Genomic DNA, 21,110 nt, shown 5'->3' on the forward strand with positions numbered 1-21,110 from the left:
AATGAGACCACCCCCAAATTGTACCAAATTAAATAACAGGTTCCTCTTGAAAGAATCCCACGAAATACAACTGCCTAGAAAGACTCTACATTTATTACACAACGCAGCATATTTTTACCTGAATTCGAATAATTTACATTAAGAGAGACTAGATTTGAAGCTCAGTCCTCCAGCATCTCATAGCATCCCAGAGAAATGTTTCTTTAAATCGCCGCAGACTTGTAAGAAAACCTGTCTGGAGTTGCTCGGGTAAAACAGCTGCCAGTTTTTACTGTTTGGGTTCAGTAAAGTTTGGTTTTGATAGAAGTACTACACTTGAAACCACGCTGATGGATACAAACTATTGAAGAGCACTCTGAAACACAATTTCCTCAAGGGAAAAAGCATTATGCGTAGCACACTGAATAGCTGAAATCCTCAAACAGCAGAAGCCAATTGAAACCAGCTATTTCCCTTGCTATATTGCCGTTGAGGGGCTATAAATACTGTTTTCAAGTCAGAAGAGCAATAGACAAATCCAAGACCACAGATCACAAAATTTCAAGTCCCCACCCAAACTAACTGGCAACGGATCAGAACTACGAAATTAATGTTATTTGAAGCTTAACTACTTATAGGCACAACATTTTTAACTTTGCAATAAAACATGTTATTTCCTTGGCTTTTTATCTCCAAGTTTACCCCACAGCCACCCTAAAGCACTGGGTAAAGAATTCTAATAAATCACCTAAACGGTCATTTTTAGCAAGGATGCTTTTATGCCCAGAATAACAAGGCATCCATCACGCTGATAAGAATTCTTAGGACTTTTGATCACCTTCCATAACGTTTGACAGCGTGCTCCGAAAAAATGACTAGTTAGTGCTAGCAGCATGACAGACATTTGTGTCGTGTAAGTTACATCCAAAGTTATCTACCTTTGATATTTCAAACCAGGGAAAAAAAGAGGTCTTAAATCTGGATACGTTAACAGTGATCAATAGCACTGTATTTTCAGACTGAATTTTATTCTCCCTGCAAAGCAGAAGTAAGAGAAGCGATACATCAACACGGACTAGTGCGCACGGGTGTTTGGCACAGCTTTACGTCTCCTATGATGCAGTTTGGTCGGTTCCCCGTTCAGCATCTCTCAGGGGCTCCTCGTCCTTCTTCTCCCAGGGTAGTGCTCGGCTGACACCCAGCGTGCCAGCGCAGCCCCCCGGCTCACAGCATCCACGCGTTGGCCAAGGGAGGAGGCTGCCAGCGCCAAACAACCTCATCAAGTCCCCACCGCACCAATGCCATGCTCGCCTTTCCTGCCACAACTTCACAAATTCCTTTGCCTGATTTCTGGCATTTCACCTCGCTTATACCAGCTCCTTGGAGCTTGTCGTCAAGATTTATAACCCACGTCACAGTGGTTTTAACTGTCCAACTAATTAAGAGTGCCAAGCTGCCATACGGCGTGAAGGATAACTATAACTACTTCTTCCTTTCAAAAGCTTAAATTTGTTCCAACAAAAGGAGTTCCAACTGTAAAGTTGATACGGGGGTCTACATCTCAAGATACAACGGTAAAATCGGTATGTGCTGACAAGACCAGATTTGGAGTGCAATTATGGGCAGGCACACGCATCAGAGGCCTGGATTCAGGACCCTGGTGGTTACTGATAAAAACAAAATCACTGTGAGAACAAAACGCTGAGGTCTTACAGGCTTAAAGCGCACACGGTTAAATATAAGCGCACACGGTTAAATATAAGCGCACACGGTTAAATATAAGCACTGTCAGTAAGGAGGCTGCTGTTAGCTCGAAGCAACTTCTGAGCATGCATCGAGTTCAGACACACGTTCGGGCCCATCTGTTCGAGTCGCCTCGCAGCAGAGGGCCGTCCTAGGACAGCCGCGACTCCGAGCTTCCTGACACGTGCAAGCGGGTTCCCAGTGCCGTGGGGCACAGATACGTAACGCCCGTGCCCCCTTCCCTACTCTGCGCTATTAATACCCCCCGCAGAAGCGGAACAGCTACAGCTTCGCCGACACCGTTGGCTGGAGAGCCGCCCCTCGGCCCACAGAACATACGGCACCCAGGACCTCTCCTCCAGAGGACCCACCTGATGATTACACAACTACTGCCTGCACAGGCTTCCTCGGCCTGCACGAACCGAGCTGTCTCCTCGGCAGTGTCAGAAATGCTGATCTGCCATAGCAGCTGGGCCCTAACCATTGAAAAACATTCGCTTCCCCCAAAGAGGAAGGACCATCTTCCTTCCTGCAACGCAAACAGGCTGAGCTGGTGTTTATGTATTTCAGTTCTGTGCAGCTTTTCTACAGGATTAAGCACAAAAGGCACAAAGAAGCTTACCCTTTTTATTTGAAGGGGAAGAGGTCAATAGCAGCGCAGCTCTACGCTGAGTAACACTACCCATGTAATGCTGAAATCCATCTGGGGACCTCAGTCAAGGTCTCACACAGAAGCCACCTCCACCTCAATAAATAAAAATAGCCAAGCAAGAAACAGTTGGGGAGCAAGAACCAGAATTGATATTTGAAATGGCCTTTGGAAAGGCCTGAAAAGATCCTCTTAGACCCAGCCAGAACAGAAACTCCCTAATCCACGCTCTGAAGGTGGCTGCCACCGCCTCCCAGCATCTTTAGTTTTGAGAGAACCACCTATTAAGGCCGAGTGACAGTTCAGTTTTGTCCTTATTCCAGAAACCACTACTGCATCTACTTTTAGGAGCTGAAGAGTCAGCTTCGTCCCCTCAGGAAACACGAATTGCCACACAGGATAAAGTGAGTTGTCCATCATCAGTTCTGTCTTCAACAGCTGCTGTATCCACACGATTCAGGGGAAGATACAAGAAATCTCACAGCATACAATTAAGAAATGATCGGAAGATTTCAGATCTGGCAGTTCCTTCTGCTCTTCCTTTACAGGTATCAAAATCCATGCTCCGAGGCAGCATCTCCCTGGAATTGGTTGAAAAAAAGAATTGTTTCCTGCAAGGATGATTTTCCCTTCCTCAATTTAATACAGATTAGCGTCAGGAGTATTCGTCAATGTGGTCATCTGCTTTTGTGCGTTTATGCAACAGCAGCTTTTCCTGGATTCCTTCTCAAATGTCTTTCAGCTAGAAATTACGTTGAGTCCTTGAGACTTCATTTATTTACTATTTTGTATATTTATTCAGCTTAGTTCAGTGCATGGTTGGGTTCCCCTTAGTGTTGATAACAGCCTACTCTAGATACACCTCACTCTTTGTTTAGGATGCCTATGCCAAAAATCTGGATTACAGTATTCGTCTCTTTCTACCTTTGGTTCATACTGGACCAGTCTGAGAAGCAGACAGAGACTAACCCGGTGCTTCTTATGGACGAAGCACTTGCTAGGCTGTTTATGAAATCGCTTCTCTCTGACTTAATTTCCTATCAAGAGGTTTTTAAATCTGTGCAAGATTCCTTACTGGCTTCCCTCCCGCCCACCGGGCTCTTGACAGAAGACACCCTCCAGGCACGCCAGGAGCAGACAGAAGCGTGTCACTGCGGCAGCATCGCACAGACCCCGTGCCCTACCTGCCCACGCTTCCAAGGGCACGGGGGACAGGCGCAGAAGGTGGGTCGGTGCCTTCTGGACAAGAAAGCAAAACCACCCGACATTCTAAAATAGAATGAATATAATAAAAGAAGTAAAAATAATGAGAGCGTACGTTCCTCTGTGCAAAGGGAAGGCAACTTATCCTTCTTCCAAAGGGAAGACAACTTATCTTCCTTCAAAAGGACGTAAAATGTAAGTATAAAAAGAGAGAGGGAGGTGAACAAAGACGGCCACTACAAAGAGCAGCATCCCTTCCCCTGACAGGTGGCCACGTCACAGCATTTTCCAGCGTGCAAAGAAAGGGATACTCGTGTCTCCAAGCTAATCAATAAGTTAACATCTACCAAGCCAGCAATCGTTACTGCAGATGTCTTGATCTTCCCCCGCCTAAAGGTCTGCCACCTTATACACATCGTTCCACATTCGACATTTGTCACTGCGTTGTACCCTTTAAATGAGAGGTCTTTGGGGGAGAAAATTAAATATGCCTCAAATTCAGAGGAATTAATTAGTTTTCTGTCTACCCATGTCAAACCAGAACACCCGTTTAATGTCAAAGATCTCTAGGGAACTAATCCAAGTTAAATTTAAGGCAATTTGCTAGTAGTTAAAAATTCAGGAAGCTTCAAAACCCTGTGCTCTTGTGTTCCAGTTTTACATGCTGTTTTGTGGCCTGTTGTCAGGTGTTGTTCCCCCCCCCGCCCCCGTCCCCTTTTTCCTGTTAACAATATTTATCACTGAGGTCTTTTCCATACTCTGAAGGATTTCAAAGCTGAACACCTACTAAAATTCTTTTGGCCTTGGCCTCTGATGACAGCACATGGCCACAACACAGTTCTCCAAGAAGTCAATGAACCATAAAAGCTCATCTGTAGATTTTCCACAAACTGTAGGACACCAGGTTTTCTCCATAAATTAGTTCATAGATAGTACAGTAATTTCATTACTTCAAAAAAAAAATCCCTAAACAAACAACATGTGCACACAACAGCAAAAAAAAAAAAGAACAAAACATGAGCAGATTTAATCATCACCTTCATGCAAACTTGTGTCAAGCTACAGTGCAGCTTTTTGTTTTTCCGTGCTGTCAAAACCGTGGTCTTAAAGTAAGCATTAATAATTTATATAAACTTTAACCCCAGCTAGAACGAACCTAGCTCTACAAATATATCATTTATGAAAACTGTTTATTTTACACTATCAGTGCAGTTGTTTGAACGTGAAAATATCACCTGATGGCATCATAGCAGTCTAAATAAACAAGATATTCACCTAATGTGAATTCCGCCTATGGAGCAAAGAAGAACCAGTAATACTTACAGAGCCAATTTCTCAGCACGCATACCCATAATAAGTCCTCTGGCCAAAATCTCAACACCAGTAAAATTAAGGGGTTCAAATCAGTTGCACCTAAACTCAGTAAATTATTTGAATTCTGACAAAAAGCCACAGCCAAGAAATGCAGTACACAGATGTAAGCCTCTGCCGTACCGCCCCTTGGGAAATCGTGGGGACAAAAATAAACTCCAAAGTGCTTCATTCCCTTCGCTCAGAAAGAAAGCTGCAACTGCAAAAACTGGACTACAGTTTTTCTCATCAATTGGAAGTCCTGTACAAGAGAAAAACACTTTTTGCTCTCTCGCAAAGCATAAGCTAACCGAAAAACTAAACTACGTGACGCTTATTTTGTCGTAATCTTCTAAGCTTAAGTTGGTGCACTTAATGCTAAGGCCTCCCGCGAGCCAGCACCAGCACTCCCAGCAGTGTGCTGCTCCATCAGCCACGCTGCGCTCCCTGGAGAAAAGAGGCCAACTGGAATTTAACCAAAAATGTGTTGCTTCCTCCCCCATCTCCCTCCAGAGAAAAGGAAAAACAGATTAAGGAAGAACTTAAATTCACTCCAACAGTTCATTATACCAAAAAAGAAAACAAACAAAACACAAACACACCCCATTTCTCTGCTTCCCCCATGTCCTTTCCATGTCTCCACTCCCAAGACATTCCAGCATTTTTTAAATTCCTCTACAAAGGCGCTCTGTAAGGTGAGATTGGGCTTGGAGCTCCTCCTTCCACAAGGCACAGAACGTGTACGGGTTTCACTTTTACCTAGTTAAAGACAACAGAAATAGGAAGGATTCCTCCTCTGTATGTGCCCTGTGCTGGAGGGGAAAAAAGAAAAAAGAAGAAAACCACAACGTAACCTTAGCAACTGAAAAGGACAGTACCTATACTTAGATTATTCTCCTAAATGAGAGAGAAAGCAGAAGAATCGGGATATTAATGGATGTCAACTCCCCGCAAAGACGCCACTCACGAGGCTTTTCAAATACATATCTCCACAACTAAACTGTTTTCTCACCAGTGGATTTGTGGAAGAAGGGCACACAATTCTGGAGGAGTGTTAATTTCTTTACGCTGGATACCCCAAAACTGCATTTGTGTTTTATTCCAAGTATTAACAGCTTATGAACAGTTGCCACAAAACAAATTCTCCTACTCTATTTCAATTCAAGAAGCCAGTCTTTCATTGTTTAAGTTGGTCGTTGGAGCCACAACTCTGAATTCAAAGAGAAATAGACAGATGTTTGTACACAGACCAAACCAGGCCGCTGGCCCAAAGAGGTTACTCACAACTCCTGGCTTCATGAAAAGAGCGTATCACTTTTCCCTTATGAATGGGGTTAACAACATTTAATTATAGCCAAGCAGTGAACGTTCATCCTTACGGGTTAGGAATCACATGAAGAAAATAAGTCCCATCATTCAGTTTGAGAAATACTGCAGAATTAGAGCAAATGCAAGAATTTGAGGCATACGGTTTTCAGTGAACTTAAAAACAAAAACCAAAAACACACCCCACGCACCTAGCTGCATTTTTATTAACAGATTTGAGAGGGACCCTCAATTCTCATTGACTGTAGGACCAAAAAAAAAATAATTAAAAAAAATAAACCACCTTCCTACCAATATTTAATTAACATCTGCCTGAAGGGGGTTCACTAAAATGTCTCTAATTTCAAGCCAATGCCACGCCACCCACCGACAACAGCACAACAGCGTTTCCACTCAGCATCCCTGTAGCAGTTACTCTCCAGGAAGCAGCAGCAGGGAAGCATTACACCTCCAGTAGTCGTAACGCTGGCAGAGCTCACTTCAACGCTGATTATCGGCAGGGTGAAAGGGATTTCACCCCCATCGGTCCCGATCAGATTTAGTCAGGAAATACAGTAAGTCTACGACCATATTATCAGGTTGTAATTGCTTCCACCGTGAAAATACATAGATCAAAATGCAATTAGGAACTAAAGGAAGGGCAATTTCAGCAAGAAGAATAAGGACACTCAAAAGCCTGCATGCTTCCAGTCTTTCACCCTGCTGCTAAAGCTTTGCTTCTGCAACCTAAACCAGGACCACAAGCAAAACCTAATGCCCATAAGCAGAACGTAAAATAACAGAGCTATCATTAAGCATTTCGCACGCTGCTTCACAACTTTCAGCCAGTGACTTGGCTTTGGGCTGCTGAACCATCCACCTGAAGCTACTGGGCCAGATACAGCCTGCTGAAGCTGCAAACTACAAAAACGTAGCAAGATGACGGGACTTCTTCTGAAGGTATTTTAGAAAAATTCAGATATTAATCATCATTAACTGGCAGCGCATGAAGAATTTCACAAGAAAACCAGGTCTGAAAGTGAAATCTAGGGGAAAACTGTTAGCCTCCACAGTTTGGAAGGAGAACAATTAGAAATCAGAATTAGTAGAGAAAAACGAACGAACGAAAGCACCAGAAATGCAGTTTTTGCTGGAGTATTCTTAGAGTAATAATTAGTGAAAAGATTTCATAGAATCATAGAATCATAGAATATCCCGAGTTCGAAGGGACCCATAAGGATCATCAAGTCCAACTCCTGGCACTGCACAGGTCTGCCCAAAAGTTTAGACCATGTGACTAAGATTTGTAGTGATCTTGTTACAGAAAACATGCAAACTTCAATTTAAAAAACAAAAAAAGAAAAAAGACGATTACTTCTTACCAGTAACAAACTGGGTTCCAGGTCTGGTGCTTTTCCTACAACAGCTGAGGACATCAACAGTCCTAGGGCAGCACAGGTAGTGCACTTTTCTTGACCTTCTGACAGCACTGGTAGAAACTCTTGTAGGAGAAAGGCAGAACTACGATAAGAGACAAAAACAGAAGTTATTAACATTAAACAACAAGATTTCTGAACAGCAGAACAATACGTTATGAAGTCCCTTCCCTCCCAACTCACAGATATAACACATCTATTTATGACCTAACGAACAAAAAAGATGTAGACTCAAGGCATATCAATACACTACAGGTAATTAAAGCCAGATTACCTTTTTATAAGAGCATCATCAAGAGTTACTTCTTCAAAGTACAGCAAAAAAAAAAAAAAGTCTAATTTTGGATACAAAAACTTCAAACAGATCCTTGAAACAACAGTGTTTCCTGTTTGGTAGCTTTTCAAAACATTCTCGCTTTAATGACTTTTTAAAGAGACATTTGTGGCCTGAAGGACACTAATTCACCTTATCTGACCTATATAACACTGAGGCTAAAAAACTACCGGTACAATTTCTTTAGAAAAATTACATTTGCAACGGAATATTCAAGAGAATTTCCTCTTGAGGCATTAAATTGCCAGTTTCTACTGGCCAATGCCATAATAGGTTAAGAGACTACACAATCCCAAGATTTTTTCCTGTGTAAAATATGAGTGTAGGTGTACTGAGGCACATTCAGAGACTTCTGAAATGAAACATTAACATTTGTGATTACAAGGCAAAGGAACCAGGAATAATTCACCTACACAAAGGCTTTGTCTGGTGAGGATGCACCCACTGTATGTTCTTACACACCTTTTTTCTTACACAAAAGAGACTGGATCGGCTGCAGAATACACTCACTACACCTGCAGCATTTAACTTCAGCTAAAACTTTTGACTCTGGTTTATTCCAAACTTTATACTGCTTATATACTGTTAGCTATTAGAGCAAAGTATTTTCCATCTCTGTATTTTAGATGTATCTTCAATAGATACAGCCTGGCTCTTTTAGTGAAAATATGTTATAAATCAATAGTGTTGACTTCATGACTGACCCCCTGTAATAACAGATTGTGAAAGAAAACATCAAAAGATACAAATTAGGAAGCTTTTCCAATATAAACTAATATCATTATAAATGGTGAAATAGCATATCTAATAAACAAATGAAGTAAAAATGAAAATCCAAGGGTTTTTATGGCAACAAGCTTAACTGTGAAAATCTTGAAAACAAATACAACCCAATTCAAGCAAATAACATCGACTTTGTTCTCAATTTCTATTTCAGACTGCCAAGTCTTGCCTTTCTCTAATTCTGATTGCTTCTCTATAGTGATTGTGTTGGCTAGCTCTTTTTAGTCCTATTATTTAGACAGTTTAAAAAAAAATAAAAGGAAGGGGGGTCGGAGGGGCATGACCAACACAAATACATGGGAAATTATTTGGTTAGAAAAGTGTAAAATTAATATGTACTTTCATACAGTCTTGGAACTGTTACTGTTAAGACTCTCATTTACACCCTTGTCCCAGAGTCGCAGAATAAGCCAGAACAGCCTGGTGAGACCAGGAAAGTTGAGACCTACCCTATTTTGTACCGCTCTTCAATTTTTCCTGCTCTGAGTTCTGCACCTTCTTTCCCTGTGTCTCATCAAATGGACAAAAACCAAGTGATTGTCATTAACGGAGGCACCCTTGCCATAAGGTAGGAGCAGGAGAATAGCCCACAGGCATTTCTTCAACTTTTACAGTGGGGTAACATTTCTAAACAAGCCTTTGTAATCAATGGTAAGTCAAATTGTATTAAAAAACTGGAAGCCTTAATGACAATGTAATCGCTAGCGACTCTCTCTCTTACCATTACCACTTCAGAAAAATATCTTTAGGTGCTCAGAACTTACCAATATTTGACAACGTTTTCTGTTAGCAAAAAGACATGCCACGATGTTTCACAGCTGAACAGCGCATGATTTAGTGATCAGAGGAACATGGTCTCTGGTAACAAGCTCCAAGAGTTTCTTCAGATGCCCTGTGTTTGGGAACAGAAAGAACAGGGGGGAAAAATGAAAATCTACACTCATACAAAAACTTCATTGTCACTTAATGAGAAGCAACAGTTCAAATAACTGAACGTTTACAATACTGTTTCCCATCCCAAACAGTACATATTCTGAAATACTTCTGTAACTGAGCAAACAGAAAGGGACTTAGACCTTGTAGTAAGTTGAAGGAAGAGTTTAACACGAAAATTTAGCACAATGAAAAAACTATGCACCCAAACCACAGTGCTCTGAGGAAGTCTCGGCAATAAACAGTACTTGTTAAAATTGCGTGAAGATATATTATAACAATGGTGTACGTTCTAATTAGCATCACAAAGACCTCATTAATGTTTACATGACACCTGCAATCCGCACACTTCACATGGGGTTAACATTAACCTAACCTCGCGGTTACGATGATCCCCACCGCCACCGCAAAAAAACAAAGCATTTGCCCAAGGTTACAGAAAAACCAAGTGTCTGCACTGTACAGAACTAACAAATTTTAGCTCCATCCCCCTCCAACTCTACCAAATCACCGCCTGCAAAGCCGGAGCCGTGCTCGCTTTAAAGCGCAGCCGTTCGCCGTACCTGCGTGCGTGCCGCTCGTTCCTCTTTGTGAATATTTATGAATTCTAAAGAAAACCCACCAAGACGTACGAAAAGCCACGAGCGCCCAGGAGAAGGCAGGACTTCTACGTGCCACGCCGTGACGGCGACAGAGCAGGAGGCACCTTCCCCGCGGGGCGCCACGCGCGCACCGCCAGTCCTCAACGCTCCCGTGTGCCGTATTCGCACCCTGCGCCCCCCTCTGCTTTTCACCGATTCATTTCCCCGTAACTTCCAGCCCCGTCCACGTGCCCATCCCTCCACCACAGCCGCTGGTTTCGCTGCCCGGGGTCTGAGCCCTGCTCTCCCCATCCATCCCCAGCCTGGCGCAGCAGGGGAGGAACAGACCCAGCACCGCCGAGCGGAGCAGGAAGGTGGAAAAGCCCACTAAAGTTTAAAAGCCAAGCTTCTTCCAGGGTATGAGGTTTAAATCCGGTGATAGCAAAAAATAGAAGAACGCAGCTACACGCCTATCTGCTACGCTAGCAGCAGGGATTAAAGGCACCCTGAAAAACGCCGGCTGCCTGTGGCCAGCACGAAGCTTACCTGTCCGAGCGATGCTAACGCCCGTGAGGTCTCAGCTGCCACTTAAAAGAAAGGAGCCACAAAAATAACCCATGCAAAAGACCTCACACTTGCGTATCTGTCAGCCAAAAACCAACTTCAAAAGCACCTTAGGAAAAGCAAGTGAACAGCAGGCACGCCGCGCTGGGAATTGCCCTGAAGAGCGCTTCCCCCAAAATAACGCTCTCGTCGGCTTTTTCGCTAGGGGATCTTTGGTGAAGTTCCCAAGCCCGGGGTGTAAAAACAGCGGGAGTCTAAGAAGGAGGAAGCATCGAGACGTAATTTTGAAAGAGAAGTACCGTGCCAGGAGGAGCCGAGAAGGGCACCTAAAGGCAGAAGAGGGACCTAAGGCATCAGGAATGACCCAAGAGTAAAATCAAGCAGGGCAAAACCGAAGACGACGGTCAAGGGGCTCTGTGAGCAATCTGTATTTGTTTCCGTAATTCCTACTGCAAGCACTTCGTGCCCTGGGTGAGCATCCCCTTCGTACTTTTTAGTATCAATCTTTTCTTTTTTTCCCTTCCCTGTCATAGTCGACCAAACCGAGAAGCAGAAGGAAGCCAAGGAGGATACACAGGTAGTAAGAAGGAAGTCAATCGGCTAATTTTGCCTTTAGCCACCACCTCATTCTCCGCTACAGGACTTTTAGGAGCGCTGCATCCTGATGACTTCGTTTATCAGTACTTAAATTAGTCGGTGTCAGGTCTGGGTATTTTAAGCGCCTAATGGCTAACACAGACCATCGATCCCCCTGCTGCAGAGCGTGATCTGAGTGCTAGGCAGAAAGGTATTTCCTCCAAGGGTGTATTAGTGCAAAAGGTGCAGGTTTTGGCGATCCTTTCGTCAAAGGGCCAGCTAACGGCCTGGAATATCAGCTCGCTTTCAGCAGAAATCTTCCGCACACGTAGGGAAATACCAGGAAGAAAAGTAGCTCAGATGGAATAAGCAGTTTGTTCAATACACGAAGAGGAAAAAAAATATGAAACGTAACCAGGAATTTAAGTGCTCACAGGTATAAACATATTCCTTAATATGTAAAACCCTACTCACTTTTCTAAGTAGGGTTCTTAAGCAGCCAAGTTCTTGGCACACGCTCCGACATTCTTGTTACTAAGTTTATTTTAATCCATACACAAGCTGGTAGCTGCGTTTGTAGAATATTTCTGAGGCCTCGGTGCCTCGTTATAGAAAAACGGAGTTGGGGTCTCCTACAGAGCCAACACGAGGCAGCTTCCAGCATTTGCAGAATGTTTTCCTTCCTGTATGCACGCGCACCCAAAGCAACGGGACAGGAAGGATCACAGCCGCCTGGGCTGGAAGGAAAGCCAGCCACATGCCAAAAAGCCGGGCAAAAAAGGTCGGGTTCGGGACCTGTTAGGTACCCGCAAAGCCGCTGCACCCCCTGCAGCCACACCGCTCGAAATAACGCACGGGTGCGCCCGTACCTGCGCGCGAGGGAATGCAGCGACGGGGAGCACGGCTGCAGCTGGCCGGAGTTACGGCCACGGAGCTCACCCTGTGCCTGCAAAGCACTCGGAAGGCGTTCAAACCCAGCGCCTCGGTACCAGCCGAAACAAAAAACCGATGCTTCTTAAATATACGGGCGTGAAGGAAATCTCAAGCAACTGTTCGGGAAATAACTGCAGGCGGCTCTCTCTGCAGGGACAGAAAACCCCCAAAAATCTCGTGGGAAATTCGGGGAGGACCGGGGGCCAGCTCGCGTTTACTAAGAGCGAGCACGCTGAGCACAGCTCTGACGTTTCACCGCTACGCTGTCCAGTACAGAGGTGACTATTTAGAAGAGGTGACTAAACGCTGGCACCCGTGCAGGGGAATCTGACGGGGAGCAGCGTGGCCCCGGCACGTCCCAGCGACGGACGCAGGACGGGAACCGAATCCCGAGCAGCTGTCCTGCAAGCCGGGCGCTGCTGTGCATCCAAGCGCACCGAGGCAGGGCACGGAAAGGTGTCAGGGAAGGCGAGATGCTGGCCTCTTGCAGCTCGAGCCTAAGAAACCCTGCAACGAGAAATACGTGTGCTTGTATTCCCCATCCACCAAGGGTCTGGTGGGAGGCGAGAAAAACCCACAGCCCCCAGCGGTCTTCTAGGGTAAGGGGGCTGCAGCACAAACGTATCGCCTAGAGAAGCAAAGGGGAAGGAATAAATGCAAGTTTTGAGGCGACAAAGCGAGATTTGAACACGGAGCTCTGACAGCGCCGCTGTCCTTGGCCGAACACCGGGAAAAAGCTGGTGGAAGCCCCCCGGCCGCAGTGCTGCGGGCAGGCAGAGCGCCTCCCTCTTCGCCCTCGCCCAGCGCGCCCCCGGCTCCCCCCGGGACGCCTCCCCCGGCTCCTCAGCACTGCGAGGTTCAAATATCACAGGCGCAAAACACAGGTAAGCCACGTGCTTAAAAATATCCCAGGCGGTAGCAAGGCGAAAGCAAAATAGAAACGCGGTATTAATCCTTCTGCGCTAAGTGCCAGAATTTCCTAGTGCAATGCCCCCAGCCAGTTACGGACACAAGCTGCCGGCTCTGGGAATTGTAACGCGTGTACGGGATACCCACGGCAACTGCAGGAGCAAGAAAAAAAAAACAGGAATGTTTTTTTTTTTTTTACCGATTTTGGGGGAGCCCAGAGAGCGCGACAGAGCTCTAGAGCAGCCAGCAGAGCCGGCAGGAACATCCAGGGGAAAAAGTCCCGGGGAAGGCTGAGCTGTTTATGAAATAATTCTGCCCTGAAAGCAGGCAGGAACAGTTTGGATTGGGTGTCAGCCTGCTGCCGCGCTGCTGGGAGGACAGGAAACTCCGCTGAGAGACTTCAAAAACACGAATCTTAAAAAAAAAAAAAAAAAAGTCCACGCAAGTGGATAGGGAAGGCGAAAAGATTCATGTTAAGAATATGCCCAGCCTCGCAGCAACCCAACACGGCACCGGAGGAGGAGGAGGCGTATTAGCAGCAAATAACAGATCCTTCATTTTTCCTCCCAGCAGAGGACCCGGGGGGGGGGGGCAGGGGGGGGGGGTGTTGCTAAACTGGTTTCCCTCTAAGCACTTCCAGTTATAAAGAAAAAAAAAAAAGAAAACCTCTGGCGAAGAACGTATCCACTGTTGTACAACTGTCCCAGAAAACAAAGACCACGGGGAGAAAGTGGCCCATTTTCCTCAGCCTCCCAGAACCCCGCGTCCAGGTCAGGTTTCCGAAGGCTCGGCCGCGCACGCTTGCGAACGCAGCAGCGATTAAAGCCTACAAACGACTGCTCGACGTGGGAATCATTACAATGGGTACAAGATCCCGTTTCTCCGGTACCTAAAACCGCCTCGATTACAGCTGCGAGTTTAGCTGCAAGCGCGTTTCCCCCTCCTGGACAAGCCGTATCAAACCCTAAGCTGGTTTTTTTTTTTTCCTGTTTCGGTCGCAGCAATCCCACCCCACCCCACCCCACCCCATCCCATCCCACCCCATCCCACCCGTGCACCAAACCCCACAAAATCCCACGGGAGCACCGCGCTCGGCGCCCCCACGCTGCCGCAGCTCGCTGCCAGCCCCGTGCCCGTTTCTTGCCACTTCCCCCCCCCCCCCCAAAAAAAAAAAACCACCTTAAAGCAACAATTCCTTGCCACACGCCGAAAATATTGTGACTAATAATACACTCCACCCATTTTTTTTTTTCCCCCCATCACCGAGGATTTCAAAATACAAAACTTGACGAGCAGCGAGACAGGCAGAATTTAGAGCAGCGAAGGCAGATCCTACTTCCAATTAAAAAGTGCTGTAAAAAAATAAAAACGTGAGCAAGGTACGGGCAGAAGTGGGAGAGCTACCCAGGCGCAGCAAGCTTCTTCCTCGCAATTACCTTTTTCTCACTCTTCTGGGGGTAACCTGAGCTTTTCCTTTCAATCCCCGAGGAAAAAAAAAAAAAACATTAAAAAAAAAAAAAGAAAGAAAAGGGAAAAATCCTCTCCTCGCCCAGAAAATAGAGCAGCTCCGCTGCCGAGGCGTTAAACCTGGGTACGCAGAGGAGCTGCGCTCGCTCGCGATAAATACTTTATCGAGTTCAAGAGCCGGGACCCAGCCCTGGGTTACGGCGCCCGAACGCTGGAAGCGATGCCGGCGCCAAAGCGCACGCGAGAACTTGGGTACAGGTGCCTGCACCGCCGCTGGCCGCGGACCGCGCTGCCCAATTAGCAAAGCTCCCAACGGTGCCCCTAACGAGCCCGCTCCCCGCACCACGGCTGGGCCGAGCGAATCATTGAGATCGCAAAAAGCGAAAGCGGAGCGTGTGCGTGTTGGGGGGGGGGGAAGGATTCATTAAAGAACCGCTCCGGGTCCCCTTTGTTTATCCTCACCCGCTCAGGTGCAGAAATAAATCACAGCGGGGCGGCGAGGGGTGCTCGGCGCCCTCCCAGCGCCCCCGTCCCGAAAGCGGCTCCCGTCCGCCGCCCGGCACCCAGCGCTCACTTCCCGGGCACTTGGCGGAGGGGCTCGGGGAGGCGCCACGGTCACCCGTGGGGGCACCGCGGCGGCGGGACCCCGCAGCCCCGAGCCCCCCGCCGCCAACACCGGGGCTCAGCGGGTGCCCCCCGCCCCGTAAGGCACCGAGCGTCCCCCCCGGGCACCCGTGCACTTGTCACGGCCCCCCCCCCGAACCCACCTCCATCCGCCCGGAGGAGCTGCGCCGGTTTTTCCGAGGGTTTTTTTTTTTTTTTCCTCGCTGTTTAAAAAAAAAAAAAAAATTAAAAAAAAAAAATTAATAATAAATTAAATAATCAGAGGGTCACTTCCCCCATCTCAGCCCGCAATTAAAATGGAGGCGAGGCCGGGCGGGCTGCGGCTGGCTTTAGGGGGAGACAATAACCCAAAACAGGCCTGGCTCGAAAGGGGAAAAAAAAAATAAAAAATAAAAAAAAATTAAAAAAAAAAAAATTAAATAAATAAAAATAAAGAGGGGAAAGAAGGGAAGGGAAGGCAGCGGATCGCGGCGCGCCTCACCAGTGCCATGGCCCGGCCGGGCTCCCCCCCCCCCCCGCCCCCCTCCCGCAGCCCCGGGGCCGGGCTCCCCGCGAGGTCCCGCCGCGAGTTGCGGGGTGGGGGCCGGGGAAGAGGCGGCTCCGGAGCCCCCCCCCCCCGGGGTCTCGCAGCTGGGGGGGGGGGGGGGGGCTCGGGGCGGTCGCGGAGCTCCGGCGGCCGCCCGGGTGTTGACGCAGCAGAAATTACCGGCTGGAAAATTCCCCTTTCGGAGGGGCCGGGGGGGGGGGGGGGGGATACGGGGCCTGGGGGGGGGGGGGCGGGCGGAGGGGAGGGACCGGGGGGGGTTAAACCCTGCCGGGGGGGGGGCCGCCCCCCCCCTCCTCCTCCTCCTCCTCCTCCTCCGCTTCTTCTTCTTCTTCTTCTTCCAACCCCCCCCCACGAGCCCTGGGGCAGGCACCGGGGGGGGGGGGGGGGGGCACAAACGGGGTGACACAGACGCACGGGGGGGGGGGACACACACCGGGGGGGGGGCACAAACAGTGCGGGGGGGGGGGGGGGCGGGGAGGGACAAGGGGACACACACCGGGGATGGGGGGGGGGGCAACACACCGGGGGGGTTCACCGGGGGGGGGGGGGGGGGACACCGGAGGAGGGGACAGGCACCGGGAAAGGGACACCGGGGGGGGGGCACACGGGGACACAAACACACACACACGGGGGGGGGGGGGGGGACACGGGACGACACCGGGGGGGGATGGACCGGGGGGGGGGGGGGGTACACCGGGGGGGTACCGGGACACACACCGGGGGGGGGGATCGTACACACCGGAGGGGTCACGCACACCGGGGAGGAGGGGGGTCGGGGGGGGGGGGGGCTACACACGCCCCGTGCCCCCCCCTCGGGCGGAGCGCCGCCCGCCCGGTGACAATACCCCCGCCGCCGCCGGCGATCACGGCCGCGGTAACCAACGGGGCGGCGACGTGGGCGGGGTGCGGGCACGGCGAGGGGAGGGGGGGGGGGGGGTTAACGGGGGAGGGGGGGGGGTAACGGGGGGAGGAGGTGGTAACGGGGAGGGGGGGGGGCGCGGCCCCCGGGGCGGCCCCGCTTACCTGGGCCCCGCGGAGCGGCCGGAGCGCGCGGGCGCCGTCGGTCACCGGGGGCGGGAGGGGGCGGGAGGGGGGGGGGGGGGGGGAGCGGCGGATGGGGAGGGAGGGAGGGGGGGGGGGGAAGAAAGGGGGAGGGGGGGGGCACCCGGGCGCGCTCCCGCCGCTCCCTCGGGCGCGCGGGGCGCGGGCCCGCGGCGGGCAAGGGGGCGGGGCCGCCCGGCGCGTGCCGCCGCCTTCCCCGCCCCCTCGTGCCCCGAGGGCGGGCGCTGATTGGCTGGCGCGGGGCGCGGGACGCCGAGAAGCCCCGCCCTTGGCTCCGCCCCCCTCTCCTCCTCCCCCCTCCCACCCTTGCGCCGGGGGAGCGGGGGCGCCGCCGCCGGCTGTGGCACTGCCGGACACCGGAAGTGAGGGAGAGAGCAGAGGAGACGGGGGGGGGGGGGGCGCGCGCCCGGGGCTGCGCCGCGCGGGGCACGACGGGACGGCGCGGGGCCGGGGCCTGAGGGGAGCGGGGGGGCCGGGTCCTCCAAGGGTCCCCCCCCCCCCGGTCCGCCTCCGGCCCCGGTCGCCCCGGGCCCCGCCGTGGCTGTGGGCAAGCGAGGGGCCTGCGCCCGTCGCCCCTGTGGTCCTGCCGAAGCAGGAGGCGGTCAGGAAGCTGCTGGGCCTCCAGGCTGCTTTACCAACGGTTGCCGGTCACGAGCGTGCCCCAAAAGCGTGGAAATAAACGCCCGAGGGCTGGCCGAGCGTGTGAAATCAGCCCCGGCTCAAAAAACTGCCCCGGGGCTCGCGGTTCCCCTCATGGTTTCCCTCCCCTCATCCCGAGCGAGCCCCGGTGCCGCCGTGGGAAGTGCTCTTCTATTTCGATCCGCCTCCACGAGGTGCTTCTTATCTCGAGGATGCCCCCTCGCACGGAGCGTGTTTTCCACTTTTTTTTATCTGCGACTTAAATAAACAGACGTTCCGTCACGTGCTTTCCTCGCCGTTTCCTCCCACGTACCCTAAATACCTTGAATCTAGAAGAGAACGCGAACGGGCCCGATCGATGAAAACGAAACGCCTCGTAACTCCAGCAAGTTTTTAATTACCTTTTTGGTTCATATTGCCGCGGAGCCCGACCAGCGCCTTCCTCGAAAGAGTCCCGGCGCAGCGCAGCGGGCGCCCCGCAGCCGTTGCACCGCGCAGCTTCGCAGGCTCGCCCCTGGAGTTCCCCGCGGCCACCCGCCCTCTCTGCGCGCCCAAGCCTCGAGCGTTCACGTCACCCCACACGCATTTTCCAGTCCTGTAACCAGCGGCTGAAAAGCACCAAGCCGAACGACCAAAATCCCTGTTTCACTTGAAATGCTCGCGCCGGTTTCCACGCAAAACGGGCCCTCTGCGCCCTGCAGGTGTCGGATCCTCGTATGCCTCTTCAAGGCTCCGCACCGAAACGTGAAGTACCGATACAGGGACTGATGGAAATCAGAGCTACACCTTTAGGCAAATTTATCTTTTACGCATAAAATCTGTCACACGTGGTTGCTGCTATAAGCTCCCTTCCAGCCCCTGCCCCGCAGTGTGAGCCCGAGCCCACCCCGCTGCCCCAGAACCGACGGGGCTCTGCCCGTGTCCCCTCGGTTCTCTTCCTGCCCCGTGTTTCTTCCTCGGATCTTTGCTGGCAGAAAGTGCCGATGGATCTCACTGTGTTATCCAGCAGCAGCTGGGACATGGCGCTGGGAACCCTCCCGGAGGGCAGGGTGGTGTTGTGCCCGGAGCCACTCTCCCCTGGGGCCGCTCTCCCCACGGGCTTCAAACAGCTTGGGAAGGTTTCGTATTCTTTTGCCGTGAAGGTTTCATATTCTTTTGCCGCCGCGTGTAGCTCCCTCCCCTCCTTAATGAGAAGTGTGTATTGTGTTTTAGGTAAATACCGCAATTACTCAGCCTGTCCTTAGAAGAGAGGTGGTTTCTCCTCATTAAGAAGGAAAGAATGCACATGGGGGAGGAAAAAAAAAAAAAAAAAAAAGAAGAGAAAAGGAAAAAAGAGAGGCTGGAGGAAAAATCAGCGTGGTTCATGTGGTTTTGGTGTGCAAATCGCCATAAACAAGATGTGAGAGGAGAGGCGAGGAGCACAGCGATGCAGCCCTTCGGAGGAGTGTCAGAGACTGCAGACTCCGCGTGTCCGGGCTGAATCGAGGCCCTTTATGTGCCACCCTTCCCAAGCCACCATGTCACCAATCTCCTCAAGGACTTTCCTTGTGCTGCCCCAGCTTCTAGCCCCAGGGGCAGCAGGTAGAAATCATGTTCCCGTAGCACAAGAGATCCTGGAATGGCCCCAGCACATTTCCGTTGCTTTACAAGGAGCATGTGAATGCTGCAAGCTACAGCCAAGGCGAAGCCGCATGCGAATGCTTGGTGGCTGATCACGGGAATCGGCCGCGCAAAGTAAGCGCGCAGGGGCACGCACGCGTGTTGGTGGATTCTGCCGGCTGCTGTGTGCCCGTGGCTGGGATCTTTCAGGAGAAAACCCCAAGGAACGCAGCAGTGGTCACAGACAGCCCAGGCGCGCTCCCTGGGGTCGGGAGCGGTGCTGGGGGAGAGCTGCATCCCGCTCACACGCCGCGCGCTGCGCCGCAGGGCTCTGATTGCAGGTCCTCTGTTCGGCACTGCTCTGTCTTACCCTGGTCTCGGTTGTAGGAGATTTTGCATTTAATAAATAAAGATGATTACTTGTGTCTTTTTCATGTGGTTGGTTTGGAAGCGTGCTGAAAAAGCCAACTTGCCTAATTTGTTTTTGTTTTGTTTTTTCTTTGGTCTCCCTACCAAATTTTCTAGAGGAAACAGAGGTGCAAAAAAATCCTGAGAGATCAGTGGTCTGCAAGCTTTGCTTGCAAAGATCCCCTTTTTGTTTCCACGTGGCTGCCCTGCGTGCTGGAGATGTGAATCTCCATCTCCAAAGCCTGCTCTTTTCTAACCCGTGCAGGAAGGAAGCGATTTCGCAGGGCTCTGCTCCTGCCCCGCGCTTCAGCCCCCGAGCCCTGAACGCCCGAGGACCATCAGCCAAGCCCGGGGCAGCTCCCGGCGGCTGAAAGAAAGGGTTAAAGGACCCACATTCCTGTCCCTATTGCTCAGGACCAAAGGTCAGCGGGTTTTTTTTTACCACGAAGGAAGGGAGGGAGGTGGTGTGCAACCCTGACCAGGTCATTTTAGGAGTGAACCACATCTGAGGCGAGCTAATGAAGCTGTGTTTGTCTCTCTCTCTCGCATGCTCATACTCCCAGCCGGTGCTTGGCGAGTTGGAATTCCTGCTCTAGTGGGAGTGAGCATGTCGATTGTATTTTTTCCATGATGTGTATTGAGGCATTTGCTAGGTTGTGGGAGTAAACACTTGGGGGAATTCTCCATGAGCTAGCGAGGGCAAGTCACAAGCCTACTAAATATGGTGAATGGAGACTGCAAAAAAAAAAACCAACAACCAACAAACCCTGGAGAATAAAAGTCCCCCTTCCCACCCAGCTCCCCACCACCACCACCCCCGCCTGCGCTTTCTCATTATCTCGCGCCGCTCTTTGACTGCTGGCCGGACGAATCCATTCCCGTTTGCACGGCCGAGCGCGCCGCGCTGCTGGGGGCTTGTGCCCTGCCCCGAAGGGTGCGGGGATCCCGCGCGGGCGGCGGCACCGGGGAGCAGCAGGAAACGCTCCCAGGTCTGCAAATACTCGAGGGGGTGAGAGATGATGTTCATGCGCAAAGCATTTGACCAGCCGCATCCCGCTGACCTCCTTTGGTGCTGCTCACGACGACGGGGATTGGCCGGACTCGCAAACAGTTGATCTTTAATGCTCCAGAAACGCCCTCCCCTTCCAGCCCCGCAGCGGGGAAGCGTCCAGGCAGGGCCGAGCACGGCTCCCCGGGGCTGGTGGAGCATCGCGGGTCCGGGTCCTGCTGCGGGTGGCACGGGGACAGGGTGCGCAGGGGCGCCCAGAGCAGCGTTTGGATCCTCCGGTCCCATCGGGGAGCCTGGGGCTACCCCGGGGCCATTTCGGCTCCCACCAGAGCCACCCCTCGTCCCCCGGGGGCCAAGCCCAAGCAGGCGGTGCTCTGCCCCGTGGATGCCGCCCACCTCCACCAGGGTTTCTCCCCGCTGCATTTTACACCTGAGCCGTGTTTGTTCCTTTAGCAGGCTCCTTCCTTTGCCAGCTAC

General features: G+C 50.9%; 1 protein-coding gene and 1 long non-coding RNA gene across 7 annotated transcripts in view; one reads left to right on the forward strand and one right to left on the reverse strand.

Moving 5' to 3' along the window:
- Positions 1 to 16,956, reverse strand: part of ZBTB46 (zinc finger and BTB domain containing 46) — a 56,884-nt gene extending 39,928 nt beyond the window's left edge. For 3 of the 6 annotated variants that reach the window (XR_010825371.1, XM_066978421.1, XM_066978418.1), the window contains exons 1-5: positions 16,940 to 16,956; positions 15,513 to 15,572; positions 9,547 to 9,674; positions 7,612 to 7,750; positions 5,527 to 5,683 (exon numbers count right to left, since the gene is read on the reverse strand). Coding sequence is in view for 5 of the 6 variants with exons in the window: in XM_066978421.1 (XP_066834522.1) it covers positions 5,527 to 5,586 (60 nt within the window). In the remaining variant the exon portion in view is untranslated. Of the gene's footprint in view, positions 1 to 5,526; positions 5,685 to 7,611; positions 7,751 to 9,546; positions 9,675 to 15,512; positions 15,579 to 16,939 lie in introns of those variants that run through there. The other 3 variants (XM_066978420.1, XM_066978423.1, XM_066978419.1) reach the window with 3 other exon arrangements.
- Positions 16,957 to 17,081: 125 nt separating this feature from the next.
- On the forward strand, positions 17,082 to 19,647 carry LOC106040756 (uncharacterized). The gene is made up of 2 exons (XR_001210062.3): positions 17,082 to 18,735; positions 18,830 to 19,647. It is a non-coding gene; the product is annotated as an uncharacterized lncRNA (long non-coding RNA).
- Positions 19,648 to 21,110: the final 1,463 nt, after the last annotated feature.

This window comes from Anser cygnoides, chromosome 16 (genome assembly GCF_040182565.1).
Source record: "Anser cygnoides isolate HZ-2024a breed goose chromosome 16, Taihu_goose_T2T_genome, whole genome shotgun sequence".
Taxonomy (NCBI): Eukaryota; Metazoa; Chordata; class Aves; order Anseriformes; family Anatidae; genus Anser; species Anser cygnoides.